The sequence below is a fragment of the Nelumbo lutea genome, chromosome 6, assembly GCF_056320005.1.
Source record: "Nelumbo lutea isolate HS-2025 chromosome 6, American lotus-T2T, whole genome shotgun sequence".
Classification (NCBI taxonomy): domain Eukaryota; kingdom Viridiplantae; phylum Streptophyta; class Magnoliopsida; order Proteales; family Nelumbonaceae; genus Nelumbo; species Nelumbo lutea.
In genome coordinates, this window is record NC_142689.1 from 23,336,895 (window position 1) to 23,359,377 (window position 22,483).

At 39.9% G+C, this 22,483-nt stretch overlaps 2 protein-coding genes across 5 annotated transcripts in view; both read right to left on the bottom strand.

Moving 5' to 3' along the window:
• Positions 1-259: 259 nt before the first annotated feature.
• On the bottom strand, positions 260-2,869 carry LOC148847942 (protein HOTHEAD-like). The gene is made up of 5 exons (XM_088951589.1): positions 2,635-2,869; positions 1,855-2,496; positions 1,275-1,669; positions 593-1,158; positions 260-502 (listed from the first exon to the last, which is right to left on the bottom strand). The coding sequence occupies exons 1-5, from the start codon at positions 2,717-2,719 to the stop codon at positions 448-450; spliced, it is 1,743 nt and encodes a 580-aa protein (XP_088807715.1). The 5' UTR covers positions 2,720-2,869; the 3' UTR covers positions 260-447.
• Positions 2,870-5,091: 2,222 nt separating this feature from the next.
• The window catches only part of LOC148847943 (SPX domain-containing membrane protein At4g22990-like), a 60,526-nt gene continuing 43,134 nt past the window's right edge, over positions 5,092-22,483 (bottom strand). For all 4 annotated transcript variants that reach the window (XM_088950565.1, XM_088950567.1, XM_088950569.1 and 1 more), the window contains 4 exons: positions 12,845-13,026; positions 11,741-11,931; positions 9,435-9,568; positions 5,092-6,025 (listed from right to left, as the gene is read on the bottom strand). In XM_088950565.1, coding sequence (XP_088806691.1) covers positions 5,787-6,025; positions 9,435-9,568; positions 11,741-11,931; positions 12,845-13,026 — 746 coding nt within the window. In that variant the 3' untranslated portion in view covers positions 5,092-5,786. The remainder of the gene's footprint in view (positions 6,026-9,434; positions 9,569-11,740; positions 11,932-12,844; positions 13,027-22,483) is intronic.

Sequence of the window (22,483 nt, forward strand, 5' to 3'; positions counted from 1 at the left end):
TATTTTGTCAGTGATATAAAGAAGCAAAATGAGGCTGCAAATTGGATTGCTAAGGCCAGTACTCACATCCCCTGCACCAAAAACGACTTAAATTTTGAAATGGGGAAGGACAAATTGTTATTTGTCTGGCAGAAATTTTTCTGAGGATGTGAGTTCTTGCTAAGGGTCGAAGATAACATCGATCATAAATATGACAATTGGAGTCGGACTCCTTGTTTTGTTTAGCCCTTCTTCCAAATATAATATATGACCCAAAAAGAAACAAAGAATAAAAGCTGATCTTGCTTCACCCTTAAAATAGGATGATTCTATTACACCCAATTACATCAAAATTACTTAATTCGACCCAAGTAGTAAATCAGTAGCTATTCCTGACACGACCACAGCTTCATCTTTCCTAAACAATTGCACTAGCTCTGAGTCTCTGACCGATCATCTTTTTCAGTTTCAACTGGATTCTTCCATAGTCAGCCTCTCCCTTAGCATTCTCACACCCATGTATCTGCATATTACCAAATTAAATTTAGTGATCAGCAATCAATATAGTATAGTCACAGAGATCACAAGTAGTGATGTCCATGAAGATGAATACCTTCCAAGCATCATAACAGTGGCCTGAGGATTGGTACCAGGAGAGTAATTGAAGGTCGACCCATCAATGACTCTGAGTGCGTCCACACCCAGGACCTTGTAGTCATGGTCGACCACCCTACCAACCTGGCAGCCCCCATGGTAATGCCATATGGTCATCACAGTATCCTTGCAAAACTGCTCCATGGACGTAGAATCGTTGTCGTGCCTCGGCAGCAAGTTCACCGGGAAGTTCGCCGTCATGTTGATAAGGGCTCCCACGGAGATGTATGGGTACCTAAACCTGGAGAACGCTCTGGACTCAATCACCTTCCTGATTGTATTTATGCCATCAACGCACCTCTTCAGGTCCGTGGGGTGCTTGAAGTAGTTGAAGGTAACCGACGGGTTGTGTTCTGGGTTCCTGCTTCTGAGCTCAAGATGACCAGTTGAGATAGGACCCATTATTTTCTCAAGTAGGAACCCACCTCTGAAAGCTTCATCTGGAAGTGCATTCATGGCATCCACTGCCTTAGCTATGGCTTCCGGAGTCCTCTGCTTGGGGGGCACTGTCGCTAGCTGCCCAATCTGCTTCCATAAAAAGAACCCCAATTTGATTTAGTTACCTTAATTATTCAGAGAGAGAGAGAGAGAGAGAGAGAGAGAGAGAGATGAGATGAGATTTGCTTGATTAAATTAAGAACCTGAGGAGAAAACATTCCAAAGTTCCTTGGAATGGCGGAGCCCTGAGCAGCGAAGTTGGCACCACTGGCCGCTTCAATGTAGGTTCCAAAACGGGTAATGCCGACGACCTGTATGAGGGAGACCTCAACGGGGATGGGGGAGGGGACGTAGATGGCATTCATGGGATTGTCTGACATTCCTTGGCCAACCATGGGCCGATCAACCACCACCCTGATCTTATGGAACGTAAGATGTTCAGCTGGTCCTACCCCACTCAACATCAACAACTGTGGGCTTCCTAGAGCTCCAGCTGATAGCACGATCTCATTCTTTGATCCCTTGTTCAGGTATGCTCTGTGCTTGACTCCTGATTCATCTCTGAAGATCACGCCATGGGCAGTTGGTCTTGCTTTCCCTGAAAAGTTATTATGGTGACTGTAATTAACAGTCCGGCCGGCGTTCTTATAACAAATCGACTGGAACAACCTTATAATTAATCAGCATTTTGATGATTTTCATATACAGTAACTTAAGCATACATGATTGCATTCATGGACTGATGGACATTCATGCAAGCAAATTACGTAAACAGATTCTTGCCTTTGATTCTAAACGTGATCTTGTGCACGGTGCCACGTAGAAGAACGGTGAGCCTTCTGGGGTCGGCGTGCTTGAGCAAATCTGCGGCAGTGTGCCGATGGCCACGGCCATCGAAGATGGTTCCACCTACCTTGGTGCCGTAGATGTGATCGTATGTAAACCCATTATAAGGTGTGATGCCCGCTTCAAGCAGTCCACCTCTAACCGCCGATTGCCACTGCAACAACGGCGGCTCATTCGCGACCACCTTCTCGACCCAACGGTAGGACTGGTTGACAAGTTTGTCATCCCAACCTGCTTCCTTCACGTACTCGGTGTCGGCCCGCGTGTAGAACCCGGCATTCAAGCAGCTTCCTCCGCCCAAGACTCGGGCACGGGCGTTACGGACACCGTCCTCGGAGACAAAATGATGTGCCGGCGACGTGGGAGAGTAGTCGGAGAGTGTGTTGGCAAAGGAAGCTAAATTGCTTATGTTGTGGTTCCCGTAAGGAGAGCCTCCTCTCTCAATTAACAAGACACTAGCATTCAAGGACAGAGTGGCGGCCAGAGGACAGCCGGAAGTTCCTCCTCCGATAATTATGTAGTCGTAGTATGATACAGTAGGAGCTGAAGTTGCGTGCTGAACAAATCTGTAATATGGGTCTGGTCGTGAAGTTTATCAAATGCACACAGCGTTAGTCGATTTTTCTTAAAAGAACAAGAAATTCTCAGTGTGATTAAGACTGCTTTAAAAGAGAGAGAGAGAGAGAGAGAGAGAGAGAGAGAGAGAGAGAGAAATACCTTCTTGTGAATTGCAGAAGCCATGAAAGAAGAGAATCGCGGCAAGAAGAGCAAAAGTAAGTCTCGAGAACCCAAAACCCATCATTAATTAGGCACTCAGTTTCCAACTTCAAAATGAATATTCGATCTTATTGGATATGTGTTTGTTGTATACGAAGCAAAGCTAACAAGGAGGCAGTCTCCTATAAAAACATATTGTGGCGAAACTTCAGGGCGATGCAAAGATTCCCGTTTCGGTTTCTCGGCAGCACAAACCTAAAAAATGAACAGTTGACGCATAGCCACTCACACCCAAAGATTCCACCTTCTTCAAATGTCAAATGCAGGAAGCATGACGCCTCTCCCTAAACCAACGCCACACCACTTCTTAGTTCTCTTCCCTCATTTATCTCTACCTAAAAAGTAAAAACTAAAGCACAAGCCCATACGTCAACGGCCAACAAAAACAGAATTGGGCACTTCTGATCTGTGTCGGCTTGGATCACAGGTTGGCTTGGATCACAGTTGCTGATCTGTGTTGGCTTGGATCAATATACCTGGTAGCTGCTACTGCCTTTAATTAATTAATGGTAGCCCACTTATTATCATTTTAATTCAGGTTTATCACCATTCCTTCGTAATTAATTATTAGTTGATTTTTTTGCGCTTCTATTAACTCAAATCTCCTAACCACAACCAGAACAAGGTGAGATTTTGAAGGGCAAAATTTAGTTGATAATGAGACCCGGAAAATATTACGGATAATTTAGTAGTTCAACTCCCCCAAGTTCTCCCCTCCTCCCCCTCTACATGTTTTAATAGAAAAAAGCAGCCCAAGAGAGCCCAAGAGAGGCTGTTTTCAAGATTACCTGATCATCTAGGTTGTAATGGGATCAACCGAACCCTTGCAACCAAGGTACAGCCTCTCCCTACATGTTTAAATAAGGGCTCATAATCCAAGATTTGTTAATTGGGTTTTTAACGACCAATTATTTGAATAAATGACTCGATTAATAAAAATTGCCAACTATGAAGGTTTGGATTCAGCGGGAACAGGATCCATAAACTTTTTTCTGATCAGGCTTGAATTTACACCATGGATATATTAAAATTAGATTAAGGTTCAAAGTATCGACACATATCGGCCCGTATCATGCCAATTGCTTCTCGATACACCCATATTAGGGTTGTATCGAGTCAGACCATGGTTCAGAAGGTAGCTGGGTCTTAAACCGACCCCTCTAAACCGATTTTAAAAAAATAAAACATAAAAAAAGCATTGATACATCCTACTGGCATATCAGCCTGTATTGATACTTTGAACCTTAAATTATATCGGCACATCACTAAATGGAGTCCGGATCTGCTAACCACAACACATTGTTGGCCACGCTCATCCAGCCACATATATGAAACATCAGTTGTGCTGTGTTCACCGGTACTCTTAAAACACGACAGAAAGAGTGTGGCCAGCAATGTGTTGTGGTCAGCAGACGAACTCCACTAAATGAGCCCTACCAATAGATATTTGGTCATAATTCAGCTTGAAATTTGATCACAACTATTTACTTTAACTGGTCAATTATCTATGCATACACTGAATAGTTAGAAAGAAGCTCTTTAACAGCTCTCACTCATTGGGGGTAGACTACTTGCTATCCAATGTCTTTTTTGTCCTTTTTTAGGTGTCCTTTGGCATGTCTTTTTCAACAGTCTAAATGACCAAAACATGTAAAGAGCTTTTGGGTCTTAAATGAAATATTTAAGTCCAGAAGGATAGGAAGCTTCATTTGAAACTTAATATGAAAAATCAAAATTTGGTCTTCCAAACTTAAGATGAAAAATCACCTGATTGTAATTCATCAGTTTCTAATTGCTTTTAATTTCTAATCATATCAACATAGAATACATATGATTTTAGTAAAAATAGAAGTAATGATAGCTCAATTAAAATTGACAACTACGAATACTCTAAATTAACCACTTGTGGTTCGGTGGAGGTTTGTACCTGTGCCCTCTTGTATTTCTTTCTCCTATCTCTGTCCCTTCTCTCTTTTTATTTTAATAAACTTTTTTCTTTTACTATAAAAAAAAAGAAACTTTTTTCCTTCCTTGTTTTAAAGCATTCTCAATTGTTCTAACTTTGCATTCAGCCCATCTCAAATCTCGTTAATCAATGCTGTCATCAAAAAACAGTATCCACTATAAAATCTCCTCTTTAAATGTCTGGAAGATGGTTCATTCATAATTAATGCAAATTAAGAGACAATTAAGAATAATGATGAACTAAAAAAGGTTTTCAGGCATGCTGTATATGTAGCTCACTAGCAAGAAATGCCAAAATGGAGCGTCAAGTGAGGAGATTTCAGAAAAGAAAAAAAATAAGGTGTTGGTCATGTACTAACTACTACAATTTGTATACTTCAAGCTAAGAGGATGCAAATGGACAAAACTTCTCTAAACAAGTATAACATTTCATTTTCTTAGTAAAAGAAATGATTTATTAAAAAAGAAGATAGGAGAAAGAAATACAAGAGGGCCAGAAACACACCTCAACAAGTATAACAACGCATAAAAATACTTTTGTTCTCTATACTGCTACAAATACATTGGATATTTGGAAGTGAATGATACAAATCTTTGCTCACCAATAAGTGGCTACATTCATTGAGTTGTCCTTTGGTGGACTGTAGCGCAGAAATCAAATCAGCTTCCTTATCGAGGCCTTCCAATAACGACCTTTCTTTTGGACTGTCCAAACAACACCGCCATCAAGAGAAGTAAAAAGCACATGCTAACAATTGTTCAGTGTAACTTCAAGTCCTAGAAAACTTAAGACCCTGAAAATAAATTCCTAGATGAATAGAGAGCCACAATTCTCTCCTCTGTGATATGTGCTTAAGCTCTCAAAAGCACGCAACATCTTCTTCCATGGATACCCAAACGTATGACAGGTGGACATATTAGTCGCACATGATTGATGGCAGAATTTGCAATCAATGGGACCTCCATAAATAAGATTGAGAGCACTTGTTACTGAGCCAACCAATGAACTAGCTTTGTGTACACCATTGACAATGACAAAATAGGCTAGGTCCCTTGATGGGAAAAAATCGGATAGAGATCTGGAGACGCTAGGTGATCAAGGGCAGTTTTGTGCAAGTGGGAATTTATCAATAGAGAGAGTTGTAGGTGAAGAAGGTGGCAATTATGGAGCTTATGCAGATGAAGAGGGAAGGGAGTAAGGTGACATTCAAGAGCTTGCTTTCACCCAAGTACCCAGCCAGTGTAATAGTGCCATCAGCGACCACCCGAGCCAAGGTCCCTGCTTCTGTTGAAAGTAGTCCACCATTGTAGGTCCCACGAGAGAGCCTGGATGACATGACCCGAGATAACAGAGATAGGTTGACACCTGCATCAGTCAAGCAAATGAGAGTGGAAGATTAAAAACATGCTCAAACGGGACAACATCAAACCTGATTGCAGAAATAAGATCAATATTAACATACTGATCAAAACAAAAATATCAATAAAACACCTTACACTTTAATTCTGGATAATGTAAATACGATGCCATTAAGGAAACCAAAATAGTAAAAGTAGAGATATTATCAAATTGCACAGAACAAGTTAACACCTAGATCAAGTAATCACCATTCAATATCAGAGTATTTTCAGATGGGGTATGGATAATTTGGGTATAGGTGCATTATTTAGATGCTTGCTCTTGAACTCTTGTATCTTTATTTTATTTTCTTGGTCTTCTGCATTCAAAAGCGTTTCTATTATGTTTCTGCCATCATAGCCTGGCCAAAGGAATGGGGAATTCCTACTGTCAGGGAACAACATTGTTTCAGCGTTATATCATTACATCTATAGGAGCAGGTTTGCTAGCTGGGTCATTTAGTAGATTCATGGAAAAGAATTTGGCCCAAAAGACCTTGCCAGGTGTTCTAGATAAGCTCTCTTTTATGGATGTAGGTGTTCAAGACTGCTATCAGTCTTGACCACTAAGAAATTTCAGGTTCGATGAGAAGAGAAAGTGAAGAAGAAGTAGAAGAAAGAGTGGTGAGAGAGCAGTAGAACACAGATTTTGAGGAGAACAGAATGTCAATATTCTGCCACCACCACTTTAATTTAATATATATATGTTATGCTAGTTACATGAAAGGATATATCTGCCCTTGGTGTTTACATCATAACTGCTAACACATAACAAACAATATAAAACTGAAAAGTAAATAGCAACTAGGAATAACAGAATAACAAATTGACCACAGCTGTGACTAGATACATTCTACACTACGGACAGAGAGGGACCACAGCTGTGGGGCCCACATCAATGTTCTCTACAATGGACAACTTTTAAATTAAAACATAGAACCATCAGAGAGATTATTTATAGAAAAACTTGAATCAGAATTCAGAATAGGGTTGACTTGGATTGCAGATTTCAAAGCATTACCAATCCAAAGGAACCCCCACCTGATGAATGGTCTGGATTGGGCACAAGATCCATCCATGTGGCTAGTAAATCTCCTAGTCGAGTTAAATACAGAGATTCCCTACACGACCAACTCTATTTCAACCACATGGAGAAATTTTGTGACCAATTTATACTGTTCATCAGACGACATTTTTAGATTGTCTGTTGAATCTTGCAGTCTAGGTCAGCCCTATTCACTTGGGGTTAGAGTTTTGTTCAATTTAACCATAGCCCTCTAATTTTTTGATTTTTTATTACCAACATTGGACCTCAACTTGCTACTGAGTATAAACAGAAGAGAACTCCATCTTGCCTACAAACCTCTAAGTCCAAGGGTTCTCTGTCCAGATGAGGTCAACCTTGGATGACCTATCTCAATAGAGACTTACTAACAGATAGCAGCCAACATCCTATATCCTCTATATACCTTTTGAAATTTTATTTCATTGGGTTGCCTGTTTGTAAACAAGATTCTTTCCTAAAGTAACCCGCTTTCCAGAAAAAAAGTGGGAGCACTCCTATTTTAGCACTGAAACTCCATTACCCCTTCATTTGAGTTGGTGAGACTCCATTCCACAGTTTAGGATCATAAGTGCCAACACTCTACACACTGTTCTTTTCTTCACTCTGTTTTCTAGTTTTGTGCAAAATAAACATTAAAGCTCCCACTATCTAGATACCAAATGTAGCAACTTTGTTCTCTTATAGCTATACAGCATCAAATGGTTTCTACACACACTGTTCTTTTCTTCACTCTGTTTTCTAGTTTTGTGCAAAATAAACATTAAATCTCCCACTATCTTGCAATAATACTATTTTCTGTATTTTTTTCTTCTATTCTTTAGCTTTTTAATTTTATTTATTTGAGACAGTATTAATAAGTTAGATTAAGGAGTACAAATGTCAACCACCCACAGCAAGAGTCTTGATCCCAGAGTTTATCTCAAAGATTACAACACAGCCCAAAACAGATTAGTAACTTGGAGTGTTGGGCTTCCTGCTTTGCCAAGGTATCAGATAAACCATTGGCTAACCTGGTCCATGTAAAGAGTGCACCAAACTTTTTCTGTCAGGCAAGAAATTTCCCTCATTTTCTGTCTAAGCCCAAACCCCCAAACTTTTCATCTGCAGCCATCCTACTGGTAACTTGGAGTCTCCTTCCACCTCAAAATTGTGGAATCCACACTGCTTATCCAACCTCAAGCCTTGAAGCAAGGGCATAACCTCAGCTCGTAGTGAGTCACCCACACCCATTGGACCAGAATATAGTGCAACCAGTCTACCCTCCCCATCTCTGAATGCTCCCCCAACTCTAGAGGGTCCCGGTTTACCCAATGAGCTCCCATCAAAATTCAACTTCACCCTTTGTGCTGCAGGGATCCATTGAACCTGAACTACATTCTTTATAGTTGAAGAACTTGCTACCTCTGACTACCCTCTAAAAATGTCCTCAATTGAATAGTTTTTGAATAATTCAATCGATTTCAACCAATGAATGACCTTAATAGTTATGCAGTCAATGACGTGCTCCTTAGATCTTTCAATCCCTTGAAAAATTCTATTATTCCTTTCTTCCCAGATTGACCAGATGATAGTTGCTCTTGTAGCTCTCCACATTACTCTTCCTCTTTTCTTCAATAGTCAAAAAAAAAAAACAAACTTGGGCTAAAAAGGCCTACCACATCTGAAGGAGGATTTGACCTGCAACCAAAGAGAGACAAAAACCAATTCCAAATTTTCTCAAAGAAAAATGCAAGGCATCTCCCTAGTTCATACATCTATAACACTCAACTACAAATATGCATCCCGTCATCACATTCTTCTTGGCTGAACCATCGATTCTCATTTAATCAAATTATAATTTATAGTAACAAAAAAAACAGAAAATAAAATAAAGATCCAAAAAAACAAGAAGAAAAAAAGAATTCCGGAGTAGTACAAGTGACCTCAATACAATGTAGAATTGAATGTTTCGATGTTGGGTGGAACGGTGGAAGAAATTTCGGATCGGGAGGCAAGAGGAAGATTAGAAGAGGGAAGGTAAAGCCATACAACGCAACACAAAAGAGGGACAAGTAGCAGTGAGCTTTGGTCCTGTCGATTTTGGCTGCCATGGCATATTTTAAAATTTGAAGAATAAATAAAGGCCAAAGAGTCTTCCCATCTGTTCCATCCATCTTAACAGCCTCATGTTAGTGAAAATTGAATATCCAAAAGTGCAGGGGCACTTTAAGTAATTAACCCTAATAATAATAACAGCAACAATGACAATAACAGTAACAGTAAAAATAAATAAATAATAATAATAATAATAAATAAATGGTTATATATTTACCTTCAAGAACTTCAGCAGCTACAAATGTGATGAGTGCCGAGCAGACATATTGGGGCACAGAATATGGAATTATTATATGGAAGCTTAGCAGTATTCCTATGCACACTATAATTTCAGATGCCAGCAAAATTTGCCTGCAATTAGTAATACAAAGAAAAAATGATCAACTGATTACAGCAGAAACCACCCCCAGACCTGAAGCATGCCATGCATGAATTACATATATCATAACTTGAATTTCAACCATAGGAGAAGAATTCACAGGTCTCATTGACTGCAATAACCAAACAAAATAAACATATCTTCATTAGTACTTTTACAGCCTAACTTTTATATCTTTTTTACCTCAAATCCTTTTAATTTTGTTTTATATAATTCTTTAATACTATTATATTGGAGGCTTCTTATTCCAGGTCTATTTTAGTCCTTCACAATGATCACCTCAGCACCATGCATGAGTAAAACAACTGGAAAATAAATTCCCTTCCCATTTTTCATAAAAGGCAAATTACAATTACAGAAGATTTTTCAATTGTTTATTGCATCAGTTTGTTTTGCAAGGATACTCCAAAGGTTTCCAATAAAAAGAAAGAAACGAAACCGTGAAAGCACAATCACTCTTCACTTTCACCTGGCATGTTCCATTTTTACTCAATGGTCGTGGTGATATAAACACACACACACGCAAAAGAAACAGCATAAAATAGCAATAAGAAATTTAAAATGAATGGTTATATTAAAAGCAAGGATCAAAATTTCAATACAATAACCCTGTGCCAAGCATATTGCATCATATCAGCAAGCCCCCAATACACCTTATACTGGGCTTTTGGGGATTTGACCATTTTCAGGGAGTAGGCAGGCATAAGACTGACACCCTGACCGTTTTTGAAAAAAATAAAATTATGTGGGTTCAAAACATTCGATGCACATGTTCGTGACTTCATGTGTATTGGGATATCGATACTTAGAGCCTTGATTAAAAGGAATAAGAACATGGATGGAAAAATAAAAACAAAGTAGAAATAACAAAGAAAATCATAGAATCAACAAAAAACAGGGAGCTTTTTTTTTTGTAAATGATCTATTGTCTGACATTATTAAATGACCTTGTGGCAAATTATACTCAATCCTAATAAATAATAAAGAGGTGCTATTCTTCTAGAAGTAATTATAAACACTGATGAAAAAGAAAAATTTTTAAAACATTATTCTTATTTCTAGACTTCTTATGCCAATTAAAAACTGAACAATTAATTCATGGACCTTGGGAGCCCATCCTTCACATTTGAATGATTAGAAAGAATTCCTCTTATTGCACAGTTAGCCTCATTGCATTAGAGACATGCATTGATCTCAATGAATATCAAATAAAATGGCAGAATCAAAAGTTAGGGCTATATATTCAATTACAGATTCTTTCTTGAGTCTCATCAATGTACACCAAAGAACATAACAGAACCAACTAAAAATAGGGAGATTGAAATGGAATTTTAGTTCAGAACACAAACATAAAAGCAAGCATCAATAGAGGAGAGAAAGGAGATGCACCTATTTCCTTTTCTTGTTAACGGAGTAGATATAGAAGAGTTGTGTTTGTTCAATGGTATCAAAACATACACAAGATTGCTCCTGAGAAGAAAGCTGGAGAAAAGTCCTTCCACTCGATTGGAGAATAATTGCCACAGGTGAGAAAAGAAAACAGGAGGTAATATGTTTCTTCAGTGGGTTTGGGGATTTTAATGTGAGGAAAATAAAAGAATAATACCATTTTATTGAGGGTATCTTTGGTCCGGGAAATTCTAAAATTACATTTGACTGCATTTGGAGGTGGAGTGATCTCAGAATTTTAGAGCTGATATACCAGCATTCAGATGAGGATTCCATGGCAACACTGAATGACCCCCAACAGCTGAACAGACATTTTCACTGGTCAGAGGTTCGTTCAGTGCTCTCAAATGCCCCCTTTGTGGACCTAGTTTATCTGTTTCTGCTTCACAAGGTGGCTCCTTGATATCTGCTGTGTAGGCAGACCCAGGTATTTTGTTTGTGAGCTTGTTGGAGATCTGGGAGCTGGTATATATTTCTATGTATTGCTAATGGCTGTTTTTTACTTGAGCCACAGCTTTCACATCTCATGTTTTGCTGGTTTTCATTAATACAATTTTCTTTATTTGTTATAAAAAACGTAAGGCAATAAAGGCATAGTAATGCTTAGAAATGATATATTAATATCTTCTCTATTCATTATACCTAAAAACCAATGCAAGTACTATATCAAAACAATGCCCCATCTAAAATTTTACCTGTCTTCAAACATGTTGCTGATATAGTTGCCAACAACGATATTTACCGGAAGAACTGTTAGACCAAGGCATGCAAGAAAAATTGCCACTGAGCTAGTTGACCAACTAAAGTAGTATGATGTAATGACACTAGATTCAGAAAGTAAAATCTCCATTGCATATTTGAGCATGAAATATATCAATAGCTGGACCTGATGGGAAAAAAAAAGATAGTCAAATTATTTTTTGTTCAACAATAATAACATTTATAAGAAATGAGCGGTAAAAACACAACAAAAGGTGTTCTATAGGAAAAGGCCCCTGAACCCAAAACAAACAACCAAAAAACAACAAGAAAGACCAGAAAAAATACAGAAAAAGGATCTTCCACACAAAGAATAAACTTGGAAAAGATTAGCCCCAATACAGGTCCGACCTCCCAACCCGCTCCAAGCCATCATGGGCTAGGCTGGGCAAGGGCCAAGCTTTCCAGCTTTCTAGGCCTGCATAATCATATGTTATAATAAATATTATGCAACAATATACATGTCAATATTATCATAATCATCATCCAAGCCTTATCCCAACTATATGGGGTCAGCTACATGAATCCTGTTTCGCCATTCCATTTTCTTTAATGCTATATCCATTGTTAAATTATGGACACTTGAAGTCATTTCTAACTATATCCATTGTAATATAACACACACACACATATCCAGGCCAGACTAAGAATGGTTAACCCTAATGCTGATGTGGGACAACGATTCATGGATTTCATCTAGAAAGAATAGGTAAATAAGAAAGTTGAAAAAAAAGTGGATTGCTAATATGCTGCCTTTATACAAGTACAGATTTATATTCCCAAGTTTAGGATAATAAAAATATACTTAGCACATACTCAAACATGAAAATTAGGGCCATTAACAAATGTTGGTCCCAACTATCTGGTCTTGGGAAGGGTGAACTGGATACAGAATTATAGATGTAACCTTCAGATTTTCTTCCGCAAAGAGGCCATTCTCAGACTTAAACCCATTTTCTCCCAAGTTATTTTACCATTGCATCATGTAATGAAACATAGAACATTTCAAGTACATTGAAAAAATGGAATGAACTTCACACCTTAACAGATGGTGTAAGCAAGCGATATGCAGATTTAATTGAAGCAGCAGGTCTGTGTGATTCCTCCGAAGCTTCTTCACTACCATCGCATTCTTGGTCATCATCTTCATCTTGTTCCTTCTCTTCGGAACGTAAAAGCAAAGGCTTTGTGAGGCCATTTTCTACTGTATCTTCAACTTGCCCTGACATTAGAAAGATGATTTTTTTATTATAAGTATTTCCCATTACATATCGTATCATTAATTTTTATGCAGTAGTTAAAGCAAAGGCTTTGTGAGGCCATTTTCTACTGTATCTTCAACTTGCCCTGACATTAGAAAGATGATTTTTTTATTATAAGTATTTCCCATTACATATCGTATCATTAATTTTTATGCAGTAGTTAAATTGTCAATTTTCTGAAATGGCACAAAAAGTGGCATATTAGCATAGAGCTTCACTAGACAGCTTTTCTAGGATTTTTTCCTACTTACTTATCTATTTTGCTGTGGTAAAAATTAAGATTAATTGATAAAGAAGCAAAAATGAAATGCATTCAGAGAAAAGGGTGTGTCATATGGAGTGGACATCTAAATAAAACAACGTGAGTCTATCCAAAGTTGTACAAAGATTACAGCATATAGAAAACGTTTATAACAGTTTAGTTCCAGCTGTATACCACCACCTTATTAACCCCTGATCTAGCTAGCCTTATTAACCCCTGATCTAGCTAGATTTCAAGGTATGGCTCAGATGTAATGAAACCTGAGTTTAAAACCCACCCCAATCTCAATTTTACTTGGAGCCAGGTGCAAAGTAAAGTGGAGATGTAAATTCATGCAACTCTGTGAAGAATATGCAGAAAGAAGAATGCTGGAACAATCCAAAGCAAGATGATATCAGGCAACAACTGAGTTTGTTACTATCACAGTGGTATGGGCACATATATTGGAGATCTTCTCAGTCATGGTAAAGTCAATCATTGAGGAAGTGAGTTACAAATCAAGCTGAAGCAATTCCGTTGTGGTCAAATCATAGTTAGAACTCCATCAACCTAAATTTTGATTATTCCATACTAGGTGTTATAATTCAGGTCTGCCTTAGAGTTCAGCCTGACTGAGTTCAGTTATGTAGAAGAAGAAAAAGTGATAAAGAAAGAGAGAAAGAGAGAGAGAGAAAAGAGAATTCTGGTTCGAACTGAAAGAGTCAACTTGACTTCTCCCAGTCGGCTAGTAAGTATTTATATTATTATTAAAACATAACTGAAAAGACCTATGTGCCCTTACTTAAGTTAAGAGCACATGTTTCAACACAACATTATAGATCAACAACATCATTCAAGGTATAAAGACAGAAATACCCCTACGCTAACACTCCCCCTCAAGTTGTACTCACCAGCATGTTACATATGTAGTCCACTCTTCCCCGACTCAAGCCTTTTGTAAATAAGTCAGCCCACTGATTTCTTGTATTAACACGTGTAGTGTCTAGCTCTCCATTCAGCACCTTCTCCCTCACAAAGTGACAGCCAACCTCAATGTGCTTGGTTCTTTCATGAAACACTGGATTAGAGGAGATATGAACTGCAGACTGATTATCACAATAGAGCTTCATTGGAGTGTTAATGTTGTACCCTACTTCCTGTAGAAGGTTCCTTAGCCACACTAATTCACAAGCGGTATGCGCCATAGCCCTACATTCTGCTTCTACACTGCTTCTTGCCACAACCGTCTGCTTCTTACTTTTCCATGTCACCACCTAGAAACGTGCAATAGCCTGTAGTAGACCGACTATCAGACATAGAATCGGTCCAATCAGCATCAGAATACCCTTCTATTTCAAGTTTTCACCCACTCTTGTATATCAGACCGCAACCCAGGGCCCCTTTTAGATACTTCGCAATTCTCAGAACCGCATTCCAATGAGAAATCAAAGGTTTTTGCATGAACTGGCTTACCACACTAACTGCAAATGAGATGTCTGGTCTGGTAATGGTTAGGTAGTTCTGTTTGCCCACAAGTCGCCGGTATCTGCCAAGGTCTTCAAACACTTCACCCATATCACTGCTTAGCTTGGTATTTGTGTCCATGGGTGTTTCAACTGATTTGGCACCCAACAAGCATGTTTCTTCCAGCAAATCAAGTACACACTTCCTCTGGCACAGGTTAATCCCATACTTGGATCTCGCTACCTCTATCCCCAAGAAGTATTTTAGTTTACCCAAATCCTTGGTCTGAAAGTGATCCTGCAGATAAGTCTTCAGCCCGTCAATACCAATGTTATCATTCCCAGTAATAACAATATCATCTACATACACCACCAACAGTATTTTTCCTCCCGGAGAGACATGACTAAATACAAAATGGTCAACTTTGCACTGTTTCATGCCAAATTTCTTTACCACCTCACTGAACCTACCAAACCATGCTCGATGAGACTATTTAAGCCCATATATAGCCTTCCTTAGTCAGCACACCTTACCATCCTCCCCCTGAGCAACAAACCCTGGAGGTTGCTCCATGTAGACCTCCTCGAGTAAGTTACCATGCAAAAAGGCATTCTTGATATCAAGCTGATATAGTGGCCACTCATACATGGCTGCAAAAGAGATCACAACACGAACTGACCCTATCTTAGCAACCGGTGAGAAGGTCTCTGTGTAGTCAATGCCATAGGTTTGGGAGTACCCTTTGCAACTAATCGCGCTTTCAGGCGTTCAACACTACCATCAAGCAGATACTTAACCGTATAAACCCACTTACGACCAACAGCTTGCTTCCCAGGAGGAAGAGCAGTGAGGTCCCAAGTATGATTATGATGAAGAGCTGAGAGTTCTTCTATGGCACGGCACCACCCTGGAGAGGCAAGGGCTTCCTGGACATCTTTAGGAACAATAACTGATGATAACAAGGTAACAAACTGGCGATGGGAAGCGGAAAGGTGAGTAAGAGAAACATAATTAGAAATGGGATGAAGGGTGCAAGTACGTTTACCTTTCCGCAAAGCAATGGGTGGATCAATCTCAGATGCTAAGTGGGGGTCTGGTGCCGGATCCGTCGACAAAGATGTAGCCGGGGGAGTAGTAGCCAGTGCACGTGGGCGATGTGTATACACATGACGGATAGGTGGGCGTTCAACAGGTGGTGGCACCGGAGGCAAGGATTTGGTCACGACTGGAACAAAGGAAGGAGGATCGATAGCGGGAAGTGGAAAAGAAGGAGGTGATGAGGAAAAGCATCACCAGACCCCAAAAAGAACGGAGTAGACTCAAAGAAACTGACATCAGCACACACAAAGGACCGTCGAGAACCAGGATGGTAACACCTATACCCTTTCTGGGTCCGAGAATAGCCAAGGAAGATGCACTTCAGAGAACGGGCATCAAACTTGTCGTTCCCGGGACCCAGATTATGGACAAAACAAACACACCCAAAAACTCTCGGCGTAAGAGGGAACGGAGACAAAGTGGGAAACAAGACCTGAAACGGAGACTGACCATCAAGGATGAACGTGGGCATCCGATTAATCAGAAAACAAGAGGTAAGCATTGCATCACTCCAAAAAGGTTTGGGAACATGCATGTGATGCATTAGGGATCTTGCTGTTTCAAGGAGATGGCGATTCTTTCTCTTAGTCACCCCGTTTTGTTGTGGGGTGTAGGTACACGAGGTCTGATGTATAATGCCGTGTTGGTCCAGGTATTCCTGAAATGATGAGGATAAATATTCGCAGCCATTATCAGAACAAAAAACTTTGATGTGAGTACCAAATTGGTTACGAATTTCAACATAAAATTTTTGAAAAATGGTAAACAATTCACTTCTTTCTTTCATTAAATAGAGCCACGTCATCCTTGAAAAATCATCCACAAAAATGACAAAATATTTGTATCCATTATATGACATTACTTTATAAGGACCCCAAACATCTGAATGAACTAAAGAAAAAGTACTCGACACACAGTTATCAACCCTAGAACTAAAGAGAACACGATGGTGTTTCCCAAACTGACACGACTCACAATCCAAAACAGAAAGCTGACTCCAGGACGGAACCAAGGACTTCAAGACTTTGAGCGACGGATGACCAAGTCGGCAGTGCCACTGGAGAGGAGAAAGAGATGACTGGAGAGCTTTGAAGTTCTACCACCACCACCGTCAAGATAATACAATCCACCTGCTTCATGCCCTCCACCAATCTTCATCCCCGTCTTGAGATCCTGAAAAACACACAGAAGGATAAGAGGTAATGGAGCAGTTAAGTGATTTGGTCAGCTTACTAATAGACATAAGATTAAAAAGGAAATTTAGGAACATACAGAACTGATGAGAGGGATACAAGATCTAGGTCAACATTACCAACACCACAAATTGAGGATGTGGAACCATTAGCAAGGGTGACAGATTGTGATGTTGAGCAATGAGATAAGGAGGAAAACACACCTGGAGTTCCAGTCAGGTGATCGGAGGCTCCAGAGTCAATGATCTAGGGATTGGGTGTAGATGCCAGACAAGCCATACCTGAGTGAGCAAAAGTCATCGTGTTCTGCTGTGATTGGATAAACCTCTCATATTCATCATGGGGAACACTCACCATCTCCTTCATGGGACCATCTGTGGATGTAGGAGGCATCTGATCAGATGAATGATTCTCCTGTCGAAAGCTGGAACTTGAGTCATCGATCACGGCATGATTGGCCCAGGTTGAGGGAGGACCATGTAGATCATAACAATAGTTGATGGTATGTCCATCATACCACAATGAGTGCACTTCCTCGGGCCAGAGCTACGTCCTCTACCACGGGCTCCCCCTGAATCTCTGCTCCCAGTACGACCACAACCACAATGATAAGTAGACCCACCATTGCCACTTTGGCCATATGCAGAACCACTACCAACACCATGGCCAGACTGAGCTCCCCGAGCTCCACCTCTACCACCACGGCCTCTCGATGCAGCAAAGGCAGATCTATCTGAGATATTAGAGTTCTCAATAGATCCGATAGAAATCCTCCGAAGTCGAGCAAATACCTCTTCTAGGGACGGAAGAGCTGATCCCCCTAATATCTGAGCCCGTACTGGTTCATATTCCGACTTTAGTCCCACCAAAAATCTAGTCACATCAAACTGCTCTCTTTGTTGTTGTTGAATCTTGACATCAGAAGTGAGAGGATGATAGACATTCAACTCATTACGTATGTTCCTCATGTTGGCATAGTACTCCTCAAGACTCTGATTGCCCTGTTGCAGATTAAAGTACTCTTGATAAAGCTGATAAACTCTGGTTGTATTGTCCTGCCCTGAATACAATTTCTTCGCATGGTCCCACACATCTTTGGCAGTATCAAGGAACATGAAGTTCACACTAATCCTGGGTTCCATACTGTTCCACAACCATGTGATGATCTGAGCGTCCTCTTGCTCCCAGTCTTCATACTCGTGAGAGTCAGAGGAGGGTTTCTCCTCTCTTATGTGTTTTACCTTCTTCTTTGCCTTTAGAAAGACTTCAACGGATTTAGCCCAAGGCACATAATTCTCTCCATTTAACTTAATGGAGGTCATCTGAACATTCAGGTAGTCTGTAAGCACCATCACACTTGATTTATAATCATTATTGTCTCCCATTATGTTATCACCAATTCTGCACACTTGCTGAATTCTATTATCACTGAGATCTGCACACTACACACCACTAGGTCACACCTGTCACACTGACTGCAGCACTAATTGTTGCTGGATTGTGTGCTCTTTATACCACAAACCCTAAATCACACCTGTCACACTGATTTCAGCACTTGTTGTTGCTGAAAAGTGTGCTCACACCACAAACCCTACTCCTACAACTACCTGAAATCTCACCACTATATGATCATATCTCTTCCTTCAAAATGCACAAAGAAACCAGCATAAACCCTAGCACTTACTGGCCGAAACCCTAGCAAATGGTCTGAAACATACCTCCTATTTAATCCATAACAGATATCATGCACTGAAATCTCTTACCTTATCGCTGAAGTAACACCCATGCGAGCAGGAGAGCAGTCCACACACACAGTTCGACCCTCTATTCTTCCTCTTCCAAGAGAGGGCGACCTCAGAAATCACAGCAACCAACCACATACGACCTGACTGGAGGCATAGAGACCCCCAAGGAAAGAGGGCGATCACTCCTTTTCAGCCCTTTCCCTTATCTCCAATCGAACACAGAAAAAAAAAAAAAAAAAAGAGAAAAACCCTAGATAGGGTGCGCAGAGAATGAACCCTAGGCAAGCAGAAATCTAGGCAAATTTAACCTAGCTCTAATACCATGTTATAATTCAGGTCTGCCTTAGAGTTCGGCCTGACTGAGTACAGTTATGTAGAAGAAGAAAAAGTGATAAAGAAAGAGAGAAAGAGAGAAGAGAGAATTCTGGTTCGAACTGAAAGAGTCAACTTGACTTCTCCCAGTCGGCCAGTAAGTATTTATATTATTATTAAAACATAACTGAAAAGACCTATGTGCCCTTACTTAAGTTAAGAGCACATGTTTCAACACAGCATTACAGATCAGCAACATTAATCAAGGTATAAAGACAGAAATACCCCTACGCTAACACTAGGAAATCCTGAAGAATCCAGCATGGACGGAGGCTTGAAAGACAATGACGAAATCATAATAGTTCTAGCATATGCTGGCCCAATCAGCATGTATGATCAGTGAGAGCTGATGATTATCCTATGGCCTTGCCCATGGATTCTGATCATCATTATCTATGGTCATCAGAGAACAACAATCAAGGACAACTCTCAGCTTATGATATGATGGATGAGCTGAGATATTACCCCTCCTGACCTTACCCATGGACTCAGATCATCAAATATCTATGGCCACTAGAGAAAAATAATACTTGAAAGAAGAACTGTTTACTGTATTACAAGCTTGAAGAGAAGAAAAGAGAGAGAAAGAGAGAGAGAAAGAGAGAAGAGAGGAGAAAAGAAAGAAGGGTTCAGTGGTGAATGATCTGCTACCCCATACACTCCTTTATTTATAGCTTTTAGGATCCTTAGAGGAATAGGAAATAAACTAAAATTAGAAACAATAAGGCCAGCCAGCCCAACTTAACAGAAATTAGAAACAACTAGGTGTGGATATGAAACCACACACACTAGAGCCTGAATGTGAGTATGGAACCCACACTTGTGGCTAATCAACTATTTCTTCACTCCCCCCTCAAGTTGGGAGTAGATATTTGTCATGCCCAACTTGCACAGATCTGTCTCCAATTTTCCTTTTGTGACTGTTTTGGTGAAGAGATCAATTAACTGCATGTCTAAGGCAATGTAAGGAAGGCATACTTCTTGAGATGCGACTTGCTCTCGAATAAAATGTCTGTTAACCTCGATATGCTTAGTCCTATCATGCTATATTGGGTTGTGGGCAATATTCATTGCAGCTTGATTATCACAATAAAGAATCAGAGCCTTCTCATAATCAACCTCTAACTCATAAAGCAAGGATCTCAGCCATAACATTTCTACAACACCATTGGCCATGGATCTGTATTTCGCTTCTACATTGGAGAGAGCAATAACATTTTGTTTCTTGCTTCTCCAGGAAACAAGATTTCCCCACACAAATGCACAATATCCAAAGGTGGACTTCCTATCATCAACACATCTAGCTTAATCCGCATCTGTATACACTTTTATTTTCATATGACCATTATTCTTGAAGAGTATACCTCTCCCTGGACATCTCTTTAAGTAGGCAAGGATCCTTTCTACTACAAGGAGATGGGTGGTCCTAGGAGAATGCATACATTGACTGACAACACTGATAGCATAAGAAATATCTGGTCAGGTTAGACAGAGATAAAGAAGTTTCCCAAGCAGCCTTTGATACATAGCCCTGTCCTCGAGGAGTTTTCGACTTTCTGCACTTATCTTATGGTTAGGCTCAATGGGCGTATCAACAGGTTTCACTCCTAACTTGCCAGTTTCTTCCAATAAGTCCAGAACATACTTCCTTTGGGAGATGAAAATGCCATGCTTAGATCGAGCGACCTCAATTCCTAGGAAATAGTGTAACTTTCCTAGGTCTTTCACTTCAAATTCCTTGTGAAGGTGCTGTTTAAGGGTTTCAATTTCACCAATGTCACTTCCTGTTATCACAATGACATCTACATAGATTACAAGTAGAATCAGGGAATGACCTATCTTCTTAAAGAAGATGATGTGATCTGACTAAGCCTATATGTATCCGAATTTGTCCAAAGCCAGTCTAAACCTATCAAACCAAGCTCTCAGGGATTGTTTCAATCCGTACAAGGCCTTCTTTAAAAGGCAAACTTTCTTTCCTGCTTCTGTACTATAAAAACCAGGGGTAACTCCATGTATACTTCCTCCTGCAAGTCTCCGTTGAGGAAGGCATTCTTAGCATCCGGATGAAATAGTGGCCATGAGAAGTTTGCAGCAATGGATAGAACTCTAATGGTGTTCATTTTTGCAACAGGTGTAAAGGTTTCTGTATAGTCTATGCCATAAGTTTGTGTGAATCCCTTTGCAACCAATCTAGCCTTATACCTCTCTACAGTACCATCAACATTATATTTCACAATAAACACCCATCTGCATCCAACAGGTTTCTTCCCTCAATTCAGGTATCAAAAGAGCTTCTTGCACTTTTTTTGGTATAGGAATAGCAGAAATAGATGCCAAGTAAGATCTGTAGGATTTTGAGAGACAATTATAGGAAAGGAACTTGGAAATGCAATAGGCAGTGGATGAGGTGCAACGGTGCTTCCCTTTACGAATAGCAATTGGAAGATTAAGGTCATCTGTTGGTGAAGGTTGAACATCCGTAACAGTGGGAGCAGTAGTAGTGTCTGGATTTGGAGCTGTAGAAGATGTTGGAAATGGCCTGGATTGCTGTTGAATACGAGAATCAACCTGCCTCCACCAATTTCTGTGATACACTCACAACTCCCTGCATTTTTGACAACCTTCTTCGCAACTCCCCCCCTCAGTAACCAGGACAGGTAAAGGAACTCTTGGAGCTGAAATTAAAATCCCTTCCTCACTATTCTCCCCTCAAGGAGAAGCCTTATGATAGTAGGGCATATCCCCAAAGAAGGTGACATCCATAGACACAACGCTTCCCTGAAACTGGCTCATAACAGTAATATCCCTTTTGATTTTGTGCATACCCAAGGAAAGTACACCCAAAAGTTTTGAGGGGAATAGTGAATAGGTCCTTATCTGGATATAGAAGACTGAACGGGGTTTGCATGTTTAGGACCCATGAAGGAACCCTGTTAATGAGGTATATGGTTGTACGGATTGCATCACCCCATAAGTGTATGGGAACATTGGAGATGAGCATGATGCTTTTGGCTACCTCTAAAATATGTCTGTTTTTTCTCTCAGCAACCCCATTTTGCTAAGGTGTGTGAGGACAGGTGCTCTGATGAATGATCCCATGATCAAGGAGTTAAGATGCCAAGGGTTTTGCAAAGTATTCCTTGGCAATATCAGATCTAAGAATCTTGATCTTGGTTTCAAATTGAGTTAGGATCATTTGATGGAAAGCTTGGGTCAAGGAAGGGAACTCATCTCGATATTGCATAAGATAGACCCATGAAAAACGGGTATAGTCATCAACAAAAGGAATGTTATTTCTTTT